The 22,140-nt window shown below is 50.2% G+C and overlaps 1 protein-coding gene across 1 annotated transcript; it reads left to right on the plus strand.

Moving 5' to 3' along the window:
• The first annotated feature begins 622 nt into the window (after positions 1 to 622).
• Positions 623 to 19,929, plus strand: Slc26a9 (solute carrier family 26 member 9). The gene is made up of 20 exons (XM_021169361.2): positions 623 to 747; positions 2,942 to 3,081; positions 3,226 to 3,336; positions 3,916 to 4,091; positions 5,472 to 5,636; positions 6,238 to 6,390; positions 6,679 to 6,761; positions 7,428 to 7,575; positions 8,464 to 8,577; positions 8,760 to 8,837; positions 9,418 to 9,513; positions 11,515 to 11,621; positions 12,532 to 12,601; positions 12,690 to 12,782; positions 12,920 to 13,033; positions 13,642 to 13,923; positions 14,834 to 14,888; positions 15,752 to 15,894; positions 17,685 to 17,756; positions 19,882 to 19,929. Exons 1-20 carry the CDS (start codon positions 623 to 625, stop codon positions 19,927 to 19,929), a joined length of 2,373 nt encoding a protein of 790 aa, XP_021025020.1.
• The last annotated feature ends 2,211 nt before the right edge of the window (positions 19,930 to 22,140 follow it).

Genomic DNA, 22,140 nt, shown 5'->3' on the forward strand with positions numbered 1-22,140 from the left:
AGCCGACCATGCAGACTTCCCCAAGCACACCATTGTCCTTCCTGGGGAAACCTGTTGGTGAAGTCGTGGGCAGACAGTCTTATCCAACAGAGGTCCTCCTGAGGTCACGTTGGCCATCCCCCTGCCTCTAGGCAGACTGTTGTCCCATTTGTTCTAAGCTAACTGGATGAATGATATGGGCCCTTCTGGCAGGGAAACAGAGGCCTGGGGGCAAGAAGCAGTCTGTGGAGCCATCCTGGGCTGAGGGGAATAGGATTAACATATTGGAAACCAGCTGTGACTTTTGTCCTTGTACTCCCACCTTCTCTCTGCCTGGTGTTCAGCGGGAGTGACAGTGATGTCACAGGTGTGGAGTGCCAGCCACGTGCTGGGTGCCAAGCAAAACAGCCAGGGCGAGTGTGTGTATCATCAGTACCTGAGAAGGAAGGCCGTCGAAAGAAGTGAGTCTGGCGGAAAGACTTGACAGAGGAAGGGAGGCACCTTGCTGAATAGGGGCGGGAAGACGGGAATAAATCTCTGTTGCAGTGAGGACCAGAGAGAGGAGGCCCCAGCTGGCACTGAGAAGGGATGCCCCTCACCTTTCCACACTCTGCTTCTCCCAAAGCTTGTCAATGTCCCAGACATGAACCAGCCCAGGCCCCGCTACGTGGTAGACAGAGCTGCATACTCCCTCTCCCTCTTCGATGATGAGTTTGAGAAGAAGGACCGTGCCTACCCCGTGGGAGAGAAGCTTCGCAACACTTTCAGGTAATGTGGCTCCTGGACCAGCCCCCTAACCAAGGGGTTAGGAAAGCCCTGGGGGAGGGAAGATTCTGAACCCTGAAGATTAGACCCTTAGGGAGGATGGAGAGGGGAACAAGAATTGCTAGCTGTTTCAGAATGTTGTAGGGTGTCTTTACCCCTGCCCTGGGTTCCCTGAAGTCCTAGTCCTCCCACACCTCTCTTGGGTCCTCAAATGACCTGTGGTTGGATGTACTACAACATGGAGTGGAAATGGGCATATGAGCTTCTCCTCCGTGCCCCATGTCTTGTGTGTCAAAGGGTACCCGAGGCACCATCTTCCCATGCCTCATTCTCTCTTGCATAGCTCTTCTTCCATCTGGTTCAAAGAATTCCTAGAGGAGGCCCTAAATTCCTAGGCTGTACTGAAAGGGACCTCACTAGCCTTCAGGGTCTTCCCACTCTCAGGTCCCTGGGCTCTGGTGGTGGGTTGTGCAACCCACCCAAAGGAAAAGGCTGTACACAGTGGCCCATACACATATCCCAGAACCCTGGGCCACAGGCTCCATCCTCCCCGTCCTCAGACTTCTGGCAAGCCTCACATTCCCTCGCTCCCTTGGGGAAACAGCTGATTCAGTTACTTGGATTGAGGTCACTGGCAGCAGCTGAAGTGGAGCCACAGGTGGAACTGGTTGAGGCCGGGGAATCACCCACTGGAGTCTTTACTAAAAATCTTAGTTCAGCCCTGCCTCTCCTGGGAGGCTCCACCTCTGCTCAGTGACACTCAAGAGCTGTGTGCCCAGTGTCTGAGCCCTGTCCCCAAAACTATGCTCCCCAGACAGATGGGCTCAGCCAGTCTCTGTGTCATATGAGATCACATTTAAGTTGTTTGCATGCTGGAGGGATGGAGGATCTGATGTATTCCTGAAGTTTAGGGATCATTAAAACCATAGAGAGGCAGAAACTAACATTACCCATGACGTTGGCACAAGAGCCTTGAACAGTGTCTTACACACAGGTAGTGCTCCAATAAATACTGGTTGAATGAATGCATGCATGAATGAATGAATGTCTAGAGAGCTAATCCCTCCCTCCAATTCTGTCCTGCCCTCTGAGGCTTCTGTATAAGTTGTCTGGCATCTCTTTCCAGCACCTCCTTCAGACTTCAGGTTGCTTTACCTGACATATGGCAGGGGTGCGAGAAGGCTGGGCATGTGAGTTGTATTCCTTTCCAGCCAACTGTCTACCGGTGAGTCCAGTTTTCTCTGCCATAAGCCACCCTGACAGAGCGCCTGCAGGACTGTCACCTCCTGGCACAAGGCTTTCAGTATGCATCAAACTGTTCACCATGTCTTGGCTGCAAGAAGCACCACAAGCCACAGAAGAGGCTGAGCTGACAGGGGCTGCTGCAGATGCCGTTCTACAGAATATTTAATCGGGACAGGGAAAAAAAAATCTGCCTATACTTTCCAGGATACAAAGCATTGACTGTGTTGGTTTCAGTCTTGGGTGACATCCAGGGCCCCAGTGTCAGGGAAACCATTGTTGAGCAACAGCAACGAGTAAAGATTGGTGCGGGGCAGGAAAGGAAGCCTAATCAGACCGTGAGTCACCGGAGGGACCCAGAGCCTTTGCCTTTCCCTCACCCGAGAGAAGAAAAGCAACCTACCCCCCACCCCAAGTCATCAATCCACCGGCTGTCACCCTTGGGTTTGTAAGCCCTTGTTCCTTCCGGCTACTCGTGAGTTTCCCTGAAAGGATCTCAGGGTGTTCCACAAACAGAGAAGAGATCGATACTCCTTACCCTGTTGGCCAAGGAATGGCTCTCCCATCTTTTCACTCTGATGCTTTGCCAGGGGTGAACGCCCATGCTAGATTCACCAAAGGTAGAGGAAACCAGGTTGGCAGCGTGCACTTCATGGGGACAACAGAGTTTGCCTGATTCTGAGAAATTTAAAGAGAAAAGGACCTGACACCTCAACAAGGCTGAACTACCATAAAATCAACAGTTTGCAGACAAGCCTCGTAGGTTCCCAATCGGGGAGCCAGCATTGACGCCCAGGGTGTGTTGCTGGGGACTCTCCAGTTTAAAACACAGCTTTCCCTCCTGGATATCCTGCAGCACAAGATGTGCACTCGGGATACTGACTGCACTGAGATTGGGTGAACCGAATGACAGGCGTGTTAGCCTCTCTCTGCAACCTGCCCTCCTCTCCTGCAGGTGCTCCTCGGCCAAGTTCAAAGCCATTGTGTTTGGGCTGTTGCCTGTGCTTTCCTGGCTCCCTAAGTACAAGATCAAAGACTACATCATCCCCGACTTGCTGGGTGGACTCAGTGGAGGGTGTATCCAGGTGCCACAAGGTGAGAGTACCCTCAGCCAGGCCTAGCTGGCCACTCCCTCCTGTCCTTTCCCCATCTCCACCCCCTACCCCTGGGAACCAGATGCTCTCCAGAGCTAAGCCTCACTCTTTTTTTTTTTTTTTTTTTTTTTTTTGCCTCCTGCAGGCATGGCATTTGCATTGCTGGCCAACCTTCCTGCTGTCAACGGTCTCTACTCCTCCTTTTTCCCCCTCCTGACCTATTTCTTCTTAGGAGGTATTCACCAGATGGTGCCAGGTAAGGTCTCTCCCTTCTGGCAAGTGCAATGACTTGGACCCCAAAGACTCAGGGCATGATGAAGGAGGCTCAGTTTCCACCTCCATTCTCTTGGAATTGATGTTAATCCTACCTGAAAGGACAGTTGCTGCATCCATCCTAGGTCCTCAATGACCTTGGAGAAATCACTTTACCCATGTGAGCTCTCAGCACAGCCTGTTCCATCTCCCCCTCAGGATGGAGGGCAAAGTGTGACAGAACAAGATATACCATATGCTCTGCAGCCAAATGGATTCGAGAAATGGCTGCTCTCAGCAGGGATATTTGGAGTTGTCTAGTGGTTAGTGAGATGGAGCAAAAGACCCTGGACATGGGGCTAGTTTCTGGTCCAGGATCTGTTGCTTGCATTTGAGTTGGTATCCAATGAGATAATGTTAACAAGGATGTGTACGATCTGGGGAAGTGTGTCTGTGGCAGCTTAGAGACAGCTGCTGGCAGAGACCAGTGTAGGGAGCCATTCAAATAAGCTGGCACATGTTTCTGGGCTGGACCCCTTGATCATTTCCATGGGCACACTGCAAACTTCTGACTTCAACACAGGTACCTTTGCCGTTATCAGCATCCTGGTGGGTAACATCTGTCTGCAGCTGGCCCCAGAGTCAAAATTCCAGATCTTCAACAACATCACCAATGAGACCTACGTGGACACAGCAGCCATGGAGGCAGAAAGGCTGCATGTGTCTGCGACACTTGCCTGCCTGACTGCTGTCATCCAGGTGAGCCTCGTAGTCCCTACCAATGACCTCACCGGAGAAGGTGGCAGACCACCTTAATGCTACCTCAAACCCCACAGTGTGCTGTTAAAGCTGATTTAGAGCTCTGCTGTCCTCCCCATGCTAGGGCCAAAAAGGACCTTAAAAATAGCTTAGCATCCCCACCACCCACCGACCTCCGTTTATTTGATGGAGCTATCTTGATCATAAAGTCTACCTAGAACCTTTCAGATGCCCCTTAGAGAAACTCTGATCTCTGCCAGCATCCCTCCTGCCTCCGCAGCCTCCTCTGCCCCAGTCCCAGGCTCAGGAACACTGCATCAGCCAACCATCTAACCAGAAGTACAAGAGGTTCCTCTGGTGTTGATGAAAAAAATGTAGTGTGGCCATGTGCAAGTTCACAGCCATTCCAGAGAGGACCGGTCACTCACTCATCACTCACCTAATGTTTTCTGGTTGCTTTGCTCTGCCAGGAATTGAGCTAAGCCCTGAGGATACAAAGATAAGTTTAAAAAAAAAAAAAAAAGCCCAGTTCACAAGTGGCTCCAAGCGGGACAGAGGAAGTGACCTTGTCAATAGATAAATTTGTGTGCTATGGTGAGATAAGAGGCACAGCAGAGCCATGAACAAGTGGTTATGGGGGTCTAGGAAAGTCCTCAGAGAGGAGGGGACATTTGACCTGAGAAAGCAGAGATGAGCAGAAGTTCATCGGTGCCTAAATGAACAGGCACAAAGGCTGCACCAGGCAGAGGGAACTACACCAAAGAGCACGGAGGCCCAAGACGATGCAGCCTGACCAGGAAGGGGACAGCAAGGAGTTCAGTGTGGTTCAAGGGCAGTAGGTCAGAGGAAGTTAGAAAGGCAGGCAGGGGCCCAATATAAAGTCAGTGGTCTGTCCCTGAGGAAGCAACTTGGGTCCTATCAGTTACAGAAAGATGGTAGGTAGGTAAACCCAAGGCAGGAATTCTGCAGAGACCCTGGCAGGAAGGACAGAGTGGTGGCTGTGGAGAAGGAGATGGGGGGTGGAAGGAAGAAACATTTTGCCAAGAGCATTAGCTTGTGGTGAGCCGCGTGTGAGAGGGAAGGCGGTGTGACTCTTGAGTTTTGGTTGGGCAACAGGTGGCACTGGAGGAGGACTGCATTTATTTTAAGATGAAGAAATTGAAGCCAACTTAGTGAAGTGACAGAGAGGCTATGTACTGAGGGGACCTTGGTCTGGTGGCAGGCACCCAGCTCATAGTGAGTGGCAGGGAAAGGCTGCAGGAGCCTCTTCTCCCTGAGTCCCTACTGTCTCTGAGTTACATGAGGCTCTAAGCTGGGCTGTGTGTCAGGCAAGCATTGGAGCAGATGACCCATCATGGCCTGTCACTTTCCTCCTTCCAGATGGCCTTGGGCTGCATGCAGTTTGGCTTTGTTGCCATCTACCTCTCGGAGTCTTTTATCCGGGGCTTCATGACAGCCGCTGGCCTGCAGATTCTCATCTCTGTGCTCAAGTACATCTTTGGTCTGACCATCCCCTCCTATACAGGCCCCGGCTCCATCGTCTTTGTGAGTCTAGAGACACCCTCCAGGGAGGGGCAGGGTGGGAGCAGAGTTCACATCCTTAGCTGCCTGGGCCATTGTAGAGAGGAACCCAAGGGGTTCTCCTTGTGGGAAAGGGGTCTAACACAGATTCTCGTACACTCACTGGGGCTCTCTGTGGTCAATCCCTGCAGAAAAGGAGACCCCCATTCCAATGTCTCAACTCCTTTACCTGGGAAATCCTGCTTTTTTAGCTTAAACTCTTGATAAGGAAAAGAAAATACGTCATCTTCAAGTCCCCAGCTCCCACATCAGGTGGATCTTAACCCCTTATAACTGTAGCTCTAGGCAATCTGACACTCTTCTGGCCTCCCCAGGCACCTGCACACACATGCACCATCTACTTAGACACACACACACGTGAATAAATATAAGAAAGGATGCTATCTTAGCATTCGCTCCTGATGTACCCTGTGGGAGAGGGTAGTTGGAGATGGGATGGTATTCACAGCCAGGGTTGTGTTCTGCCTTTGTATGTCTCCAGCGGCATCTCTCCCCTGGGCCAGGCACCCAAGGGCAGGGCAGTATGGGAAGAAAGGATGAGAGCTTGTGATGCTCTCTCCCCTAGACCTTCATAGACATTTGCAAAAACCTCCCCCACACCAACATCGCCTCGCTCATCTTTGCCCTGGTCAGCGGTGTCTTCCTGGTGCTGGTGAAGGAACTCAACGCTCGGTACATGCACAAGATCCACTTCCCCATCCCTACAGAGATGATTGTGGTGAGGAGCCCTCCTGCCTGGGGATGGGGTCAGGATGGGAGGAGGGATGTGAGCAAAAGAGCCCTTGTCCATCCCTCTGCCCATTCCACTGGCAGCCAGCGGGACCAGAAGTCTCATGTGAGTGTGTTCTATGGCCACTATGTGACCCCCCACCATGTGACTCCTGGGGCTATCTATCTCATACACACACTCCCCTAAGACAGTGGGATCTGGGAAAAGATATAAGAAAGAGCTCAGACCTAGCCCTAAGTAAGAGCCAATATCCGTTCTTCACTTTGGGATTTACAGGTGGTAGTTGCAACCGCTATCTCTGGGAGCTGCAAGATGCCAAAAAAATACCACATGCAGATTGTGGGGGAGATCCGACAAGGGTGAGTCCAGATCATCAGCGGTCAACTGCACCTCATTCTCCACCTGAGCCGGGGAGCGAATGAGCAGCTCTAACGTTCATTAGAAACTATATGGCCCTGACTCAGAAAAGCCACATAACCAGCCCAGACTGACCATTTTATGGAAAGTGGGTCTTAAAGGAGACAACCTTCCCCAGTCCCCATAAGTTTTGTGTACTGAATACAGTCTCTCTCTGGTCCACCCATCACCGGCTTTTCACTTTGCTGTAATGCACATTCTTTATCCATGCAGAGAGGTAGCTACTGAGATCAACTAAATTCTTTAAGCATGCATGCTGGACCCAGGAAGACCAGGGCAAAGCTTGCCCCACAGAGCTGGAAGAGGGGAGGGAGGAGGCAACACCTCACAGCCCCAGAGGTCTATAGGTCTGAAAACTAGTATGTACAAAGAGTTCAGGATCTGAGCACAATGAAGCCTTCCCATCTGACGGCTTATTGACTGGGAGAAGTTAGGTCTCTTAAGCCCTGGCTTCCTTCTTTAAAAATCAAGAGCAATAGAACCAGCCCTCTGATTACGATCGAGATCACATGGTACAGGCCATACAAGTAAGACCCTGGCATATGGAGGGAGCTCAGCTCCCCTCCTTCTCATACCCTTGGGCCCTGCCTCTTTTGGATCCTTGGCAGGTTTCCCACTCCGGTGGCACCGATGGTTTCGCAGTGGAAGGACATGGTGGGCACAGCCTTCTCCCTGGCAATTGTGGGCTATGTCATCAATCTGGCTATGGGCCGGACCCTGGCCAGCAAGCATGGCTATGATGTGGATTCTAACCAGGTATCTCCAGCTGCCCCTGGCAGGGCTCAGGGGTACGGGCCCACAGAATCCTATTAATGACAGCTAAGGAGGTTGGGGGTATGGCTCAGTGGTAGAGTCCCTGCCTGGCATATAGGAGGTGCCCCAGCCCCTCCCAGAGGAGAGAAGAAGATGTCTTGGGACTCTGTCCTGATGTGAAGCAGTAAGGGATAGGGAATTAGACCTAAGAGGTTGACCCCTTATTTTTAAATTCTTTATTTCTTCCTTCCTTCCTTTCTTTCTTTCTTTCTTTCTTTCTTTCTTTCTTTCTTTCTTTCTTTCTTTCTTTCTTTCCTTCCTTCCTTCCTTCCTTCCTCTCTCTCTCTCTCTCTCTCTCTTTCTTTTTTCTTCCTTTCTCTCTTTCTTTTATGTGTGGGGAGTCTTAGGAGAAAGCTTACATGTTCATGAGCACACACATGTATATGCACATATATATGCATTCATATACATGTATGTGTGTGCTACCTATGGAGGCCAGAGGATACCATTTAATGTCTTCCTCTCTCACTTTCCAACCTTTTCGGGGGAGGGAGGGACAGAGTCCCTCACTGAACTAGAGCTCACTGACTAAGCTACATTGTCTAACCCATAAGCTCTGGGAATCCTCCTGTCTCAGCCTCCTCAGCACTGGGATCCCATGTTTAACTTTTTCACATAGGAGCTGGAGGTCTGAACCCAGGTCCTCATGCCCATGCGGAATATTTTACCTGCTGAACCATCTCCCGAGCCATGAGGCTAACCTTTTGAGTGCTTATGGTTGTACGGCATTACTGGCCCTTCCTAACCGTAGGCCCCTGGCCCTCCTCACACAGCTGACTGACTACAGGTCAGCCCCACTCCCTACCAACCAACCCTGCTATCTCTCCACAGGAGATGATTGCCCTGGGCTGTAGCAACTTCTTCGGCTCCTTTTTCAAGATCCATGTCATTTGCTGCGCTCTCTCGGTCACACTGGCTGTGGATGGGGCTGGAGGGAAGTCCCAGGTGAGCTTTGTCTCAGGGATAGGGGTAGGAGAGAAAACAGAGTAAACTGTCCCTGAGAAGTTCAGGGGCCATGGGCATGCCAGCCTTACCTAGCTAGCTTCCATTCTACCCAATGATCAGCTGGGAAGCAGCCAAGTCACAAGGCCCACAAACCCACTCATCCCAGCTCTTTCCCTGACTAGGTGGCCAGCTTGTGTGTGTCTCTGGTGGTCATGGTCACCATGCTGGTCCTGGGATCCTATCTGTATCCTCTCCCCAAGGTAAGAGCCCAACTGAGAGGGGAGACTGGGGGAACAGTGACAGCCTGCAGCAAAACAATCCCTATGAGTGGGAGTAGCGCTTGGTTGGCCATCACTGTCACATTTGGTTTCCGTTAGTTATCCTTCGAAGTAAATTATGTAAATTTTATCCCTCCATTGTATGGGTGAGGGGGAGACTGAAGCTGACTGTCTGGCTTGTCGGTGAGACGGCTGCTGGGTAGGACTGACTTCACTGTGTGTTACTGATTTCAACCTCCAGCTTTCTGGGAGTTTTATTCCTAGGCAGGAGAATAGTGGGCAAGGTATCTGGTATTTCAGGGCACCCTCGGAGCCTCTCACAAAGATGTTAAGGTGTGAGCCATTCAAGGATGCAAGGAGAGGAGAAATGTAAAACTGGGCCCAGAACGAAGTGTATGGCTCAAGAGGCTACACTTTCCAATCCTGAGACTGAGAAGAAATTTGGGGAAAGAATTCTGGAACTTTTGCCTTGCCCTGCCAGACTCCAGGGTCAGGCGTGTGTAGGAAGGCCAGGGTGATGGGGATATCTCAAATGACATGTAGCAATGTTCTGCTTCTCCAGGCTGTGCTAGGTGCCCTGATCGCTGTCAATCTCAAGAACTCCCTGAAGCAGCTCACTGACCCCTACTACCTCTGGAGGAAGAGTAAGCTAGACTGTGTAAGTGTGTGCATGTGTGTGTGTGTGTTGGGGGGGGGGGTCCTGCCCTCTTGTAACCTGCAGCTCTAGCCTGCTGTTCCCCAGTCCCCAGGGCTTGAGAAGCCAAGCTGTGGAGAGAGGCACTCTTTGTTCAACCACTCCCTGGCTCTGTAGCCAATAGCAAATTCTTTCACTTCCCTGGCCCTCAGCTTCCGCACCTCTGAAGTAGACGCGTGCTCTCTCCACTTTGGGATGGCTTATGAAGAAGATGGGTTCATACTTGCAAACGGCATGTGGTCTGGGTTACATGCGTCATCAACAAAACTTAGTATCTACGACTTTTATAATTTACTGTGCCCCCTCCAGTTAAAAAATGATCATTCTGTGAGGGAAGAAAAAAAAAAAAAAAGCTTAGAGCATAAAGACCAGGCGCCTGAGCAAGTTTCTAGGCTTCTCTAGGGTTCTACTTCCTCCTTTGTTTGTGAGATGAACTTGTGCTCTGCATTATATACTGGCTCTGAGGTTAACTAAATCACAATGGGAACGCACCATACTACGTAAACATCCTTCGAGTGTGACTTCATACTGCAGCTGTGCCTTCACAGGCAGGACTGATAAAAGTTCCTGCATTGTGACAATGCTGTCCTGTTTCTACCTTAGCCCACCCACCATAGCCCATAAACACGAGTGAGGATGACAAAAATCAGGCTCAGAACAGCAGAAGCGGTGGAGGAAGCAAGTGCCAGGGTCTAGCTGGAAACTCCCCGCTGGGCTCCAGACTCCTGGGCTGTCCTGCCTCTAGAAGGCAGAGGCTTGCCTGCACCATGGAGGGAAGGAAGTCTTTAAAGTTAGAAAATGTGTGGTCCCTTTGGGGATTCCCAGTGAGTGGAGGAGACAGGAAGAAACTAAATGCTCTAATTCCCAGCTAATTCCCAAGGATCGGCTTTTACCACCTGGCATCCATCTCCTGGCTTTGGCCGTAGTCCCTTGTAGCCATGTGATGCTGTCATGTGACTTCTACAGAAATCAGTGGGCTTCTACAGAAATTCCCCACAGAGACTGACCCCCTTTAACAGCAAGTCTCAACCTGTGGGTAATGACCCCTGTTGGGAATCCAGCGGTCCTTTCACAGAGGTCACATATTAGATATCCCGTATATCAAATAGTTACATTATGATTATCATCATGTGTATCATTAATGTGTCATTAATGTATCATCATCATACACTATATACATCAGATGATATCAGTAGCAAAATTATAGTTTTAAAGTAGCAACAAACTAATTTTATGGTTGGAGGTCACCATAACCTGAGGAACTGTATTAAAGGGTTACAGATTCGGAAGGTTGAGAAGCACAGCTTTAGAGCCATTTAGAAGCTCCCTGAAGGCCCGTAAGGGAGAGCGCACCCGACCAGGAGACCTGCCCCACAATTTCTGTTCAGGAGCTGAGTTCCTATCAAAGCATGGACACCTCGCTGTTAGATAGGAAGAGAGCTCACATCCATAACACACTGCAAGTCTAGGACCAGTGACTCTCTGACACCCACCCCGGTCTTCTTGCAGAGTGGACTTCATTTTCCCTTGTGTGGACTAGGAAACTGGCTCTCCTGGCTTTGAACCTGGGTGCACCTGACCCGGGGGCACGCTCGTCTTACTCTGCTCATGTGCCCTCTCTGCTCACACTTCTGTATTCTATTAAAATAGAAGGCTAGATTTCTATTTTTAAAACTAGACCAAGGTAGGGGGTGGAGCTCAATGGTAGGGTACTTGTCTGGTATATGAGGCCCTGTATCCAATCATTGGCTCTGGAGGGGAAAAAAGGTCATGAGCTGCACTTGGTGTAAGAGAAGCAGGCAAACAAAACAAAGCACCAGTACGTGACTCACTGCATAAATTAAGCCAGAGCAGAAGAAGAGATCTGAGCTGGGCAGGGCGACCAGGACCTTGACTAATCCTGAGGACTTCCTGAAAGAGGCAGTTTTTCACCCCAGGCTGCCTTTGACATCCTTCTCCTCACAGTGTGTCTGGGTGGTGAGCTTCCTCTCCTCGTTCTTCCTGAGCCTGCCCTACGGTGTCGCAGTGGGTGTAGCCTTCTCCATCCTGGTTGTGATCTTCCAGACCCAGTTGTAAGTGACAACCCCATCCCTCCCAGGCACAGTATGGGGTTGCTGGACCAGTCTGCAAGGGGTCTCCCATGCCAAGACTTAGCATACATAGCACACTGTACATTCTGCCTTCTGGGCCCAGCACAGGGACATGCTACCAGACCTCAGAAGAACATAGCCCAGCCAGGACAGTGGGCATAGACTAAGCTACCTAATTTCTGTACCCTAAAACCTCAGAGCAAACCAGCATGGTTTCAGAGGACCGAGGATGAGCAGAAGCAGACAGGAAAGAGTGAGTGAAACCCACCACCCCTCTAGAAACACTGAGAACCTCAGCTCAAATGGGACCCTACCCCGGGGAACACTAGGTTAGAGGATGGGCTCTGTGCTCTTCTTCCAAAAGAAGCCATCAGCGCAGGCGAGGCTGCCACAGAGGAGCTGAGTGGGCAACAATGGCGCTGAGTGTTGGAGAAACCTTGCCTTCCTGTAAACTCAGAACCAGGGACTTACTGGCTTCGCACCTAAGGTCTCTTCTTCCTTCTCCCCTGAGCCTAGCCTGGGGGCCACTTCAAAACATGCCTAGTGGTAGACCAGCCACAGACATCAGACCAGGGCAGAAAGACTAACAAGCCTACAGAAGAGCAGGAGTCCCAGAGAAGTAGAGATGGCTCAGAGGTTAAGAGCACCGGCTGTTCTTCCAGAGGTTCTGAGTTCAGTTCTCAGCACCCACGTGGTGGCTTGCAACCATCTGTAATGAGATCTGATGCCCTCTTCTAGGGTGTCTGGAGACAGTACAGTGGACTCATATACATAAAATAAATAAATAAATATTTTTAAAAAAAGCAAAGAGCAGGAGTTCTGATCCAGCACTAGCATGGCTCTACCGTGTGAGCATCCATCCATGCTCCCCTCCCTCCTCTTCTTCCTCTAGTCGAAATGGCTCCACACTGGCCCAGGTCATGGACACGGACATCTATGTGAACCCCAAGACCTACAACAGGGTACGTGATTCAAGCTTAGAACCTCCCTCCGTCACTCTGTCCCCTCCTCACTGAGCTCTGTGACCTGAGCTCAGTCTCTCTGTCACAGGCCCAGGAAATTGCGGGAGTTAAGATTGTCACTTACTGCTCCCCTCTCTACTTTGCCAACTCAGAGATCTTCAGGCAAAAAGTCATTGCCAAGGTAAGCCTCCGTCCTTGCTGACCAGAAGGGCTGAAGAGAGAGTGACCAGAAGATGGAAGCAGAGAGGGGCTAGGCGCCAAGGGCAGGCCATCCCACAGAGGTACAGGTCGAGATTGCTGTTGGTCCTCTCCCCACAGACAGGTATGGACCCCCAGAAAGTATTACTCGCCAAGCAGAAATATCTCCGGAAGCAGGAGAAGAGGATGGCGATACCCACACAGCAGAGAAAGTCCCTCTTCATGAAAACCAAGGTGAACTGTGGCCTGGACCAGCTCTAGGCCCATTCTTAACTTGACCCTGACTCCAAGCCTGCAGCACCGTGAGAGGGAGGCAGGAAGTCTCTGGGAGCACTTGCTGGGAACACTGATGGTCACTCTTCTAGGGGAAGGCTGTCAGCTCCTGGGTACCAGTGCACCCCATCTTCAGTGGGAATTTTCTAGGTGGCCAGGCTGTGTGAGAATAGAAGTATAGGAGAAGCAGGCAGACATGGGCAAATGCAATGGGAGCCCTGCTCTCATTCTCTCTCTTATTCTCTCCCTTGTTCTCTTTCTCTCTCTCTCCCTTGTTCTCTCTCTCTCTCCCTTGTTCTCTCTCTCTCTCTCTCTCTCTCTCTCTCTCTCTCTCTCTCTCTCTCTCTCTCTCTCTCTCTCTCTCTGATTACTCTTGAGCAGAGCAGCCAAGGCTTCAGGCTTCTTCTTCAGGTTCTTGCCACTTGGGTTGGGAGAGACAAGCCTGCAGGCCTCCATAGGAAGAGGCTTTAGGAGAAGCCCGTATTCACCACCAAGCTGGGACATTGCCCTCCTGCCTCTGCTTGGCGTTCAGTGCCAAGGTCCTGACTGCCCCCCCTTTCCACCCACAGACGGTCTCTCTACAGGAACTCCAACAGGACTTTGAAAGTGCTCCCTCTACTGACCCCAACAACAACCAAGCTCCTGCGGCTGAGGCTCACATATCCTACATCACCTTCAGTCCAGACGCCTCCACAGCTGCTGCATGTGAGCTGCCCGCCTCCACTCGGTCCCCCCAGGAGGCTAGTGACACTCTAGCCAGCGTGCCACCCTTTGTCACCTTCCACACTCTCATCCTTGACATGAGTGGAGTCAGCTTTGTGGATTTGATGGGCATCAAAGCTCTAGCCAAGGTGAGGCCCCGTAGGGTGGGAGGAGCTTGTGTGGACAACTCCTGTCCATTTCCCTCCAGGCCCTCATTTGAACCAGCTGAGGGAGGTTCCAGACCCTAGGGCTCCTTGCCCCCAATGCAAACAGAGTGGACACACTCTTCAGTGCAAGTTGAGGACACTGAAGCATTGGAGTGAGTTCCCTGAGCTTCAGTACACCCACCAAGACCATCCTGCATTCTTTATCAACTTATCAGTCCCAGACCACACCTTGGGTCCTCTGACTGAGGCCATTGGTCCTGCTGCCCACACTCACTACTGAAGCCAAGAGAGAAGACACCATAGTACCCGCTGTGTACTAACACATAGGTCGAGCAGGCAGCCTGAGGATGCCAAGAATACAAGGGTCACTCTGATCACTCTTCAGTGGCCCTGCCAATGCCAGGTTGACAGCGAGCCTCAAAGAGGCCCCAGTGGAGGCAATCGAGGAGAGCAGAGGGGCTCAAAGCAGTTGGTGTCACTACCAGGCAGGACAGTGAGGGCCCTTCTCTGGTGTTGAGGCTCAACTGACTTCTCTAGGTTGGACAGTGAGGTGGAGACCTTCACTAAAAGCTTGTCTCATGGAACCTTGGTTCTGAACACTGAAAGCAAAGGTCTGGCCCTTAAAACAGGTCATGGTAACTTGAAGTGTCTGCCACACTGGCAGAGCCCCATTTCCGCCCCACTCCTCAGAGGCGCCTTGGGCCAACACTCCAGAGAGACCTAGGGTGCTCTCTGCCACTCATGCCTGTGGCTGCCAGGGCCCTCAGAGTTGCTTGTCTGTTTGGCTTCCCCTCTGAAGTGTGTTTCGTGAGTCATTTTTAAGACCCACTCAAAACATTCCTTTCCTTTCTTTTCTCCCATTTCCTTCCCCTCCCTTCCCCAACTCCTCTAGCTAAGCTCCACCTATGAGAAGATCGGAGTCCAGATCTTCCTGGTAAACATCCACGGTAAGAAAACTGGGGGTCAGGTGGGCATTTAGGGGACCAGAGGCTGGAAAGGGAAGCAGTGGGGACGGGTGAGCAGGTGAGCATCCTGTGGGCAGGGTATGTTCATTCCATTGAGAGTAGATAGAATTATATTCTGCTCACCCTAGTTTGTGTGTATGCCGAGCCTAGCCAGCCAATCACTTTCTCCATCTTGGGGTTCATTTCCATACATAAAAAAATCGGGCGGGGGTCAACTGGTTGAACTTGGGATCCTTTCCAAATCAGAAGGTTCATGGATCTGTATTAGCACAGAAAACCCACATGCCCTGACTTCCCAGAGACTTGTCTCCAAAGGGTGCTTTAAGCAGCCTCAAGGACATGCCTCCGAGCAAAGGACACTCGCTGCATTTGCACATATGCCAAGGGCAAAAAACACACAGAGACCCGAGAGAAATACGAAAGGGATGCATACACATCCAGATGCCACCCAGCAGGGCTCTTCAAGGGTCCCATAAAGAGCACATTCATAACTCTTACCCCGTGACCACTCCCCAAAAAACCATCTCCAGAATGTGATCAGAGTAAGGGCTCAGCCACATGTTGGAAGTTTGAGGAAAGAGGAAGACTGAGCCTTGCGGGCTGGAATTGGCAGCCATTTCCACGTGGATGTATTAACCTTTCCTTGACAAGCAACAACATCTCAAATCCAACCACTTCCTTCTGCGCTGGATTGAGAGTTCAGCATGGTCGGGCTCAGACTGCCCTCTGCCGTCCAGAACTGATACTGCAGGGCCAATTGTCTGCTTTCCCCCACCAGCCCCTCCCACCAACTCCAATCCACCAAGGCTGTTAGTTATCTTTTCCTGTTACCTGCCTCCTTACAGCCCAGGTGTACAATGACATCAGCCACGGAGGTGTCTTTGAAGATGGGTGTGTACAGCGCAGTCACGTGTTCCCCAGCATCCACGATGCAGTCCTCTTTGCCCAGGCAAATGCTAGAGAGACCCCAGACCGCAACTTCCACGGGGTAAGTCTTCACGCCTAGAGAATCCTAGGTTCCAGCTCTCACAAGCAGGAGGACAAACGGACATCAGAAAGAACTGGAGATGGTTTAAGTTCCAACACCAATTCTGCCATCTCATTCTTTTGAATCTCGGGTCCCTGTCTATAGAATGGCACCGCCAACCATTGCCTGCCACACTAGGCTTGTTTCTGTTTAGGATTAAGTGGTAATTATGCATCTGACATAAAGATTTGATGTTATTGATTGCGACTTATATATGCTGTCTCGCCCCCCACCACCTTCACTTTTTTGGTAATGGTGGTGGGTGCCCTGGCTTGGAAATTTCAAGCTAGGGTGAATGGAGAAACTGAGTTTTGTCTCAGCCTCTCAGCATTTAATTTACTAGCTCAGTGAGTGGTATGAGAGGAAGACATAAATAATTCTGTATAAAATTTCAGAAATCTGAAGAGTCTGACCTAGCCACCCTTCACCTGCAGGTCCTGGAAAACTAGGGACCTTTCTAATTCGTGAGCCTTGTCCACAGGGACTCTTTTTATTATTAGATATTTTCTTTACTTACATTTCAAATGTTATCCCCTTTCCTCGTTTCCCCTCTGAAAACCCCCTTATCCCATCCCCCCTCCCCCTGCTCACTAACCCACCCATTCCCGCTTCCCTGTCCTGGCATTTCCCTACACTGAGGCATAGAGCCTTCACAAGGTCTCCTCTCATTGACGTCCCACAAGGCCATCCTCTGCCACATATGCAACTGAAACCTTGAGTCCCTCCTTATGTACTCTTGATTGGTGATTTAATCCCTGGGAACTCTGGGGTTACTGGTTATTTCATATTGTTGTTCCTCCTAGGGGCCTGCAATCCCCTTCAGCTCCTTGGGTCCTTTCTCTAGCTCCTCCATTGGGGACCCTGTGCTCAGTCTAATGAATGACTGTGAGCATCCACTTCTGTATTTGCCAGGCACTGGCAAAGCCTCTCAGGAGACAGCTATATCAGGCTCCTGTCAGCAAGCACTTGTTGGCATCCACAATAATGTATGGATTTGGTGACTGTATATGGGATCAATCCCCAGGTGGGACAGTCCCCGAATGGCCTTTCCTTCAGTTTCTGCTCCACACTTTGTCACTGTATCTCTTCCCATGGGTATCCACGGGACTCTTCAGAGTCCTTGTTATTTGTCATTACACCAATGATATCCAATTATTACACTTTAAGTGTAATATATGGTTTCAGTCTTTTGCATTTATTTAATGTGCATATATGTGTGTATAGACAAACACATCATGTCATGCATGTGGAGGCCAGAGGACAACCTATCCCTGTCCTACCATATGGGTCCTGGGGATCAAACTTGGGTTCCTCAGCTTGGTGACAAGTACCTTTACCTACTGAGCCATCTCTCGCACCCTTTTTTAAATATTTGTAAATAATTTATATTGCATACATTCTCTGCTTATCTATTATAAATCACACACACACACACTGCATACACACTCCTTACAATAGTGCAGTGAAGGAGAAAGCCAGCAAAAGGAGTTTGAATATTCTGCCTTTATAGAACTCCAAAGAAAAGGAATCCCAAGGCCAAGCAATCTGCACCTCCTTGCCTATGATGCTCACAAGGGGGCAGGCCTTGTGCACGTCTGCCTCTAGCTGTGCTGTTTCATGAGGCAGAGGAGGGCCAGAGATGGGAAAGGAGGAAACATGGGGTCCTCTAGAGCCTGCCCCCTTCCTGCCACCGTGCATCCACTGATGCTCTGATCTCTGAGCTCATCCTGCACCCGCTTCCTTCCCTTCAGGCTCCAGGGGACGCTGAGTTCTCCTTGTATGACTCAGAAGAGGAAGGTCCCGGCTATTGGGACTTAGAACAGGTGAGTAGAGGGGCAAAAGGTGAGGGAGGAGAGGGAGGAGAGACGTCCTGCTTCCATCTCAGGTGTTTGCTGGCTGTCTCCTCCAGCTCAGAGCTGTAACCGTGAAGGTGGCAAGGTGTCGCCTGTCTTTTAATAGTGACTCTTCTTAGCATCAATACACACAGGGCAGGGGTGTCCTATGGAATCAGTACACACAGGGCAGAGGTATCCTATGGAATCAGTACACACAGGGGCAGGGGTATCCTATGGAATCAATACACACAGGGCAGGGGTATCCTATGGAATCAATACACACAGGGGCAGGGGTATCCTATGGAATCAATACACACAGGGGTAGGGGTGTCCTATGGAATCAATACACACAGGGGCAGGGGTATCCTATGGAATCAGTACACACAGGGGCAGGGGTATCCTATGGAATCAATACACACAGGGCAGGGGTATCCTATGGAATCAATACACACAGGGGCAGGGGTATCCTATGGAATCAATACACACAGGGGTAGGGGTGTCCTATGGAATCAATACACACAGGGGCAGGGGTATCCTATGGAATCAATACACACAGGGGCAGGGGTATCCTATGGAATCAATACACACAGGGCAGGGGTATCCTATGGAATCAATACACACAGGGGCAGGGGTATCCTATGGAATCAATACACACAGGGGTAGGGGTGTCCTATGGAATCAATACACACAGGGGCAGGGGTATCCTATGGAATCAATACACACAGGGGCAGGGGTATCCTATGGAATCAGTACACACAGGGGCAGGGGTATCCTATGGAATCAATACACACAGGGCAGGGGTATCCTATGGAATCAATACACACAGGGGCAGGGGTATCCTATGGAATCAATACACACAGGGGTAGGGGTGTCCTATGGAATCAATACACACAGGGGCAGGGGTATCCTATGGAATCAATACACACAGGGGCAGGGGTATCCTATGGAATGAGGTAGCCTCTGTAACAAGTCCTAGGGAATTGTTATGGGGGGATCATTTGTTTGTTTGTTTGTTTGTTTGTTTGTTTGTTCTGAGACAGGGTTTCTCTGTGTAGCCCTGGCTGTCCTGGAACTCAATTTGTAGACCAGGCTGGCATTCAATTCATAGAGATCCACTTGCTTCTGCATCTGGAGAACTGAGATTAAAGTCTTGTGCTACCATGCCTGGCTAAGAATTGCTATCTATTCTTAACTCTCCAGTGTGCCAAGCCTGTGATTGTAGATGCCTCCATGAGACCACTGGGCCTGTTGTTATTATCTGTAAAATAAGAGTCATTTTTGGTAAACATGTGCCCTGCAAGACTGGCAGGAGGGGCTACTCATCTTTCACTAATTCATGAGGTGTTTTGGGAACACCTCCCGCTTGCCTGACACTGTTGCAGGTGGGCATATGCAGCAATGAACAAAGGCCCCCGTTCTTTAGAAACTGCATACTGGGAGAATCAGATGACGTTTGGGGGCACGTAGGAGTTATTGTTGGATAGGCATTTAAAACTAGAAGCTATGCAATACAAGCTGCTTCTGTCCTCTTGGGGCTTGTGGAATGTATCACCATTCTAGTGGCCTGAATTAAAGAAAGCAGGTGACTACATTTAGAGAAATATGGCCTGGAGTCTATTAATATCAGACTGTTATTATCTCCCTTCCCAGCCTTTCCTTGTTTGAGTTCCATGGCCCCCTGAGTGCTGAGAGCAAGAGCGACCTGAGAGCTAACAGGCTCACTCATGAGCTCTCTTAGAACTCCAGCACATTAAAAAGAAGAAGAAGAATTAAAGACCTAGATGGGACAGAAATGATACAGCTTCTCTAGTCTTGACACTGGTGTTAATTCTTAAAAAAGCAGAGCTGACACTGGAGAAGAAAGTCCCAAAGACCACACACAGCATGGTTGGGAGGAACACAATTCACAGTTAGATGCTACTAGCCCTTTCTCCCGTCACCCAGTATTAGTTCATGTCTTATGCTAGCCTGCCTCTCCCCTGCTCACCAGCAAATACAGTCTCGGGGTGCTTCATCCTGGCCCGTGGTACATAGTCACTTCTTGGTTGCAGTCACTCTAATTCCAGCAGATCTAGTTCTCTCCCCTCACCCATCCTTCCTGTGATCTCTGCAGGAGATGTTCGGGACCATGTTTCACACAGAGACCCTGACTGCCCTGTGAGGACCCATTTGGTTCCCATACTTCCTCCTGAGCACCTGGCATCTGGAATTTCCATGGATGATACACTCGGGATGGCAGGAGTGACTGAGAGAAGAGTATGTCTGCCAAGATGCTAGAGCCTCTCTCAACTCTTTGTTCTCTCTTCCACCTTTCCCTCTCTCCCTGTCTCCCCGGGAGAGAGCCATCTCAGCCTCTGCAGCTGGATGGGCATGCTCTGACAAGGATGACACTCTGGTGAACCCATCTCATCACCTCCCCCTTCCCACTCAAGCCTGGGCCAACTATAAGCTCACACCTCCCATCAACGCAAGCCCCACCCCATGGCAGCTGACTTCCAGCCTTTAGAGTGAGCTAAGAACAGAATGATAAGAGCACCTGTGCTAAGCTGGAATGCAGTTCAAATGTATCTCTGTCCTGAGTGATTCGGCCAGCCTCGGAAGGTTTCAGGCTGTGGTGGAACACAGGGATGAATGGGGTTACAATGTTGAAGCTTGTCCCTCCAGTTGCTCCTTCTAGTTGTTAGCTTTGTGTCTCAAAGACACGGTACTACTCACAACCCAGGAGTCTCTGTCTTTGTGCCCATTTCCTGCTCATTGTCCTAAGACTGCCCAGGCCCCCACTGCTGTCCAGCACTTCAGACTCTAGTGTGGACAATGGGCAGGACCCTCAAGATTATCAGCACTACCTCTCCAGGGACAGCACACAAAGGGACCTGATTCCACCTTATGAATCTTCCCCGCCTGGAGGCTGCCCCATCCTGGGGAACAGGTGACTGGCAGAATCCTGATACAGCAGCAGCTCTTCTGCACAAAGTCTTCTAAGAAACCCACTTTACTGGATGGATGGAAGGAGTAATATGTTGCTAATGTAAACTCGGGCAAACTGGGGGGTCCTAGGCCCTGACAGTCCACCTGACCTCGGAGCCCGTATCGCCTCACTTGGGAAATCTGTCCTGTCCATTTTCACTTGGAAAGGTCAGTTGCACCCACCCCTATCAGCCTGTACCCTCCAGAGCTGTGATGGTGGGTCCCGACAGGCAGGGGAGGAAGTTCTGAGGTACCAGCTTCATAGCCCTACTGTGTATAGATGTGAAGGACTGTTCCAGACTGGACCTCCCTCTACATGAAACTCTTAACAATCTCCAGACATTTTTGCCCTTAGGAAAAGTGACAACAGGAGTGGAATTCTCAGGTAAACAGAGATTTCTAGAAACATCCTACTGTTGACTTGAAAGTAAAAGGTCTTCTCTCTCTCTCTCTCTCTCTCTCTCTCTCTTTCTACACACACACACACACACAAACACCACACATATCTTCTAAAGACTAACTACCATACAAGTACACAGAAAATCTGGCCTCTCTTCTTTGTTCTTCAAGCTCCATCCATGTAATGACCCCTATCCCAACAGGTTGGGCCAGCCCAAATAGGAAAATAACCCAATTATTAGCTTCAGCCTGTCTGTCATTATGCGTCTCTGTGTTAATAAGCTAGTGAGCTAGTTAGTCTTCATAGAGTTAAAGAACAGGGCTCTGACAACGAGCCAACACATTCTTGGCCACAGCTGTTCCTTCTCAGTGAATTCATTATGCCATCTGGCTGCCAATGGAGCCCAAAACTTGGAAGGCAGAAAGACAATATTATCTGGGATTCACTGTGCCCTGCACTCAAAGTGCTAAATTCCAGAAGGAAGAGAACCTCAGCCAATGACAATCTACCCTCCCCTACTCCACCTCCTCCAAAGTACAGGAAGCAGAGAAGGTCACAGAGCCTCAGGACATTCATTATAAATTCCCTTTGAACCAAGTGTCTAGATCCCATTGACCTGCAGACCAGACCCGGGACTGAAAGGGATGGCAGACTCACAGTGGCCAGGTTTTGGAGTTTGGGGGTGTGGATCGGCAACATGTTGAATGAATCTATCTATATACACTCACAGAACCTATGGTGAATGTGTGGTTAGACATAGAGGGTGGAGGAGTACAAAAAAGGTGCTGAAGAAAACTCCACAGTTGCAACTCTTGGGGAAGAATATAAACATCACACAGACTGCTGCCCTGGACATGACTGAGGCAGGAAGGGAGGGTGTGAGGGAACAGTAATCCAGATTTTCCATACCTGCATGTTCTTACAGACACTGACCTATGACATAGATTCCCTAGGAAGGCTGCAAACTTACCTCTTGAGATATTTGTATAATTTATTTAAATGCCA

The sequence above is a fragment of the Mus caroli genome, unplaced genomic scaffold (genome assembly GCF_978045245.1).
Source record: "Mus caroli unplaced genomic scaffold, Mus_caroli_1 scaffold_1, whole genome shotgun sequence".
NCBI lineage: Eukaryota > Metazoa > Chordata > Mammalia > Rodentia > Muridae > Mus > Mus caroli.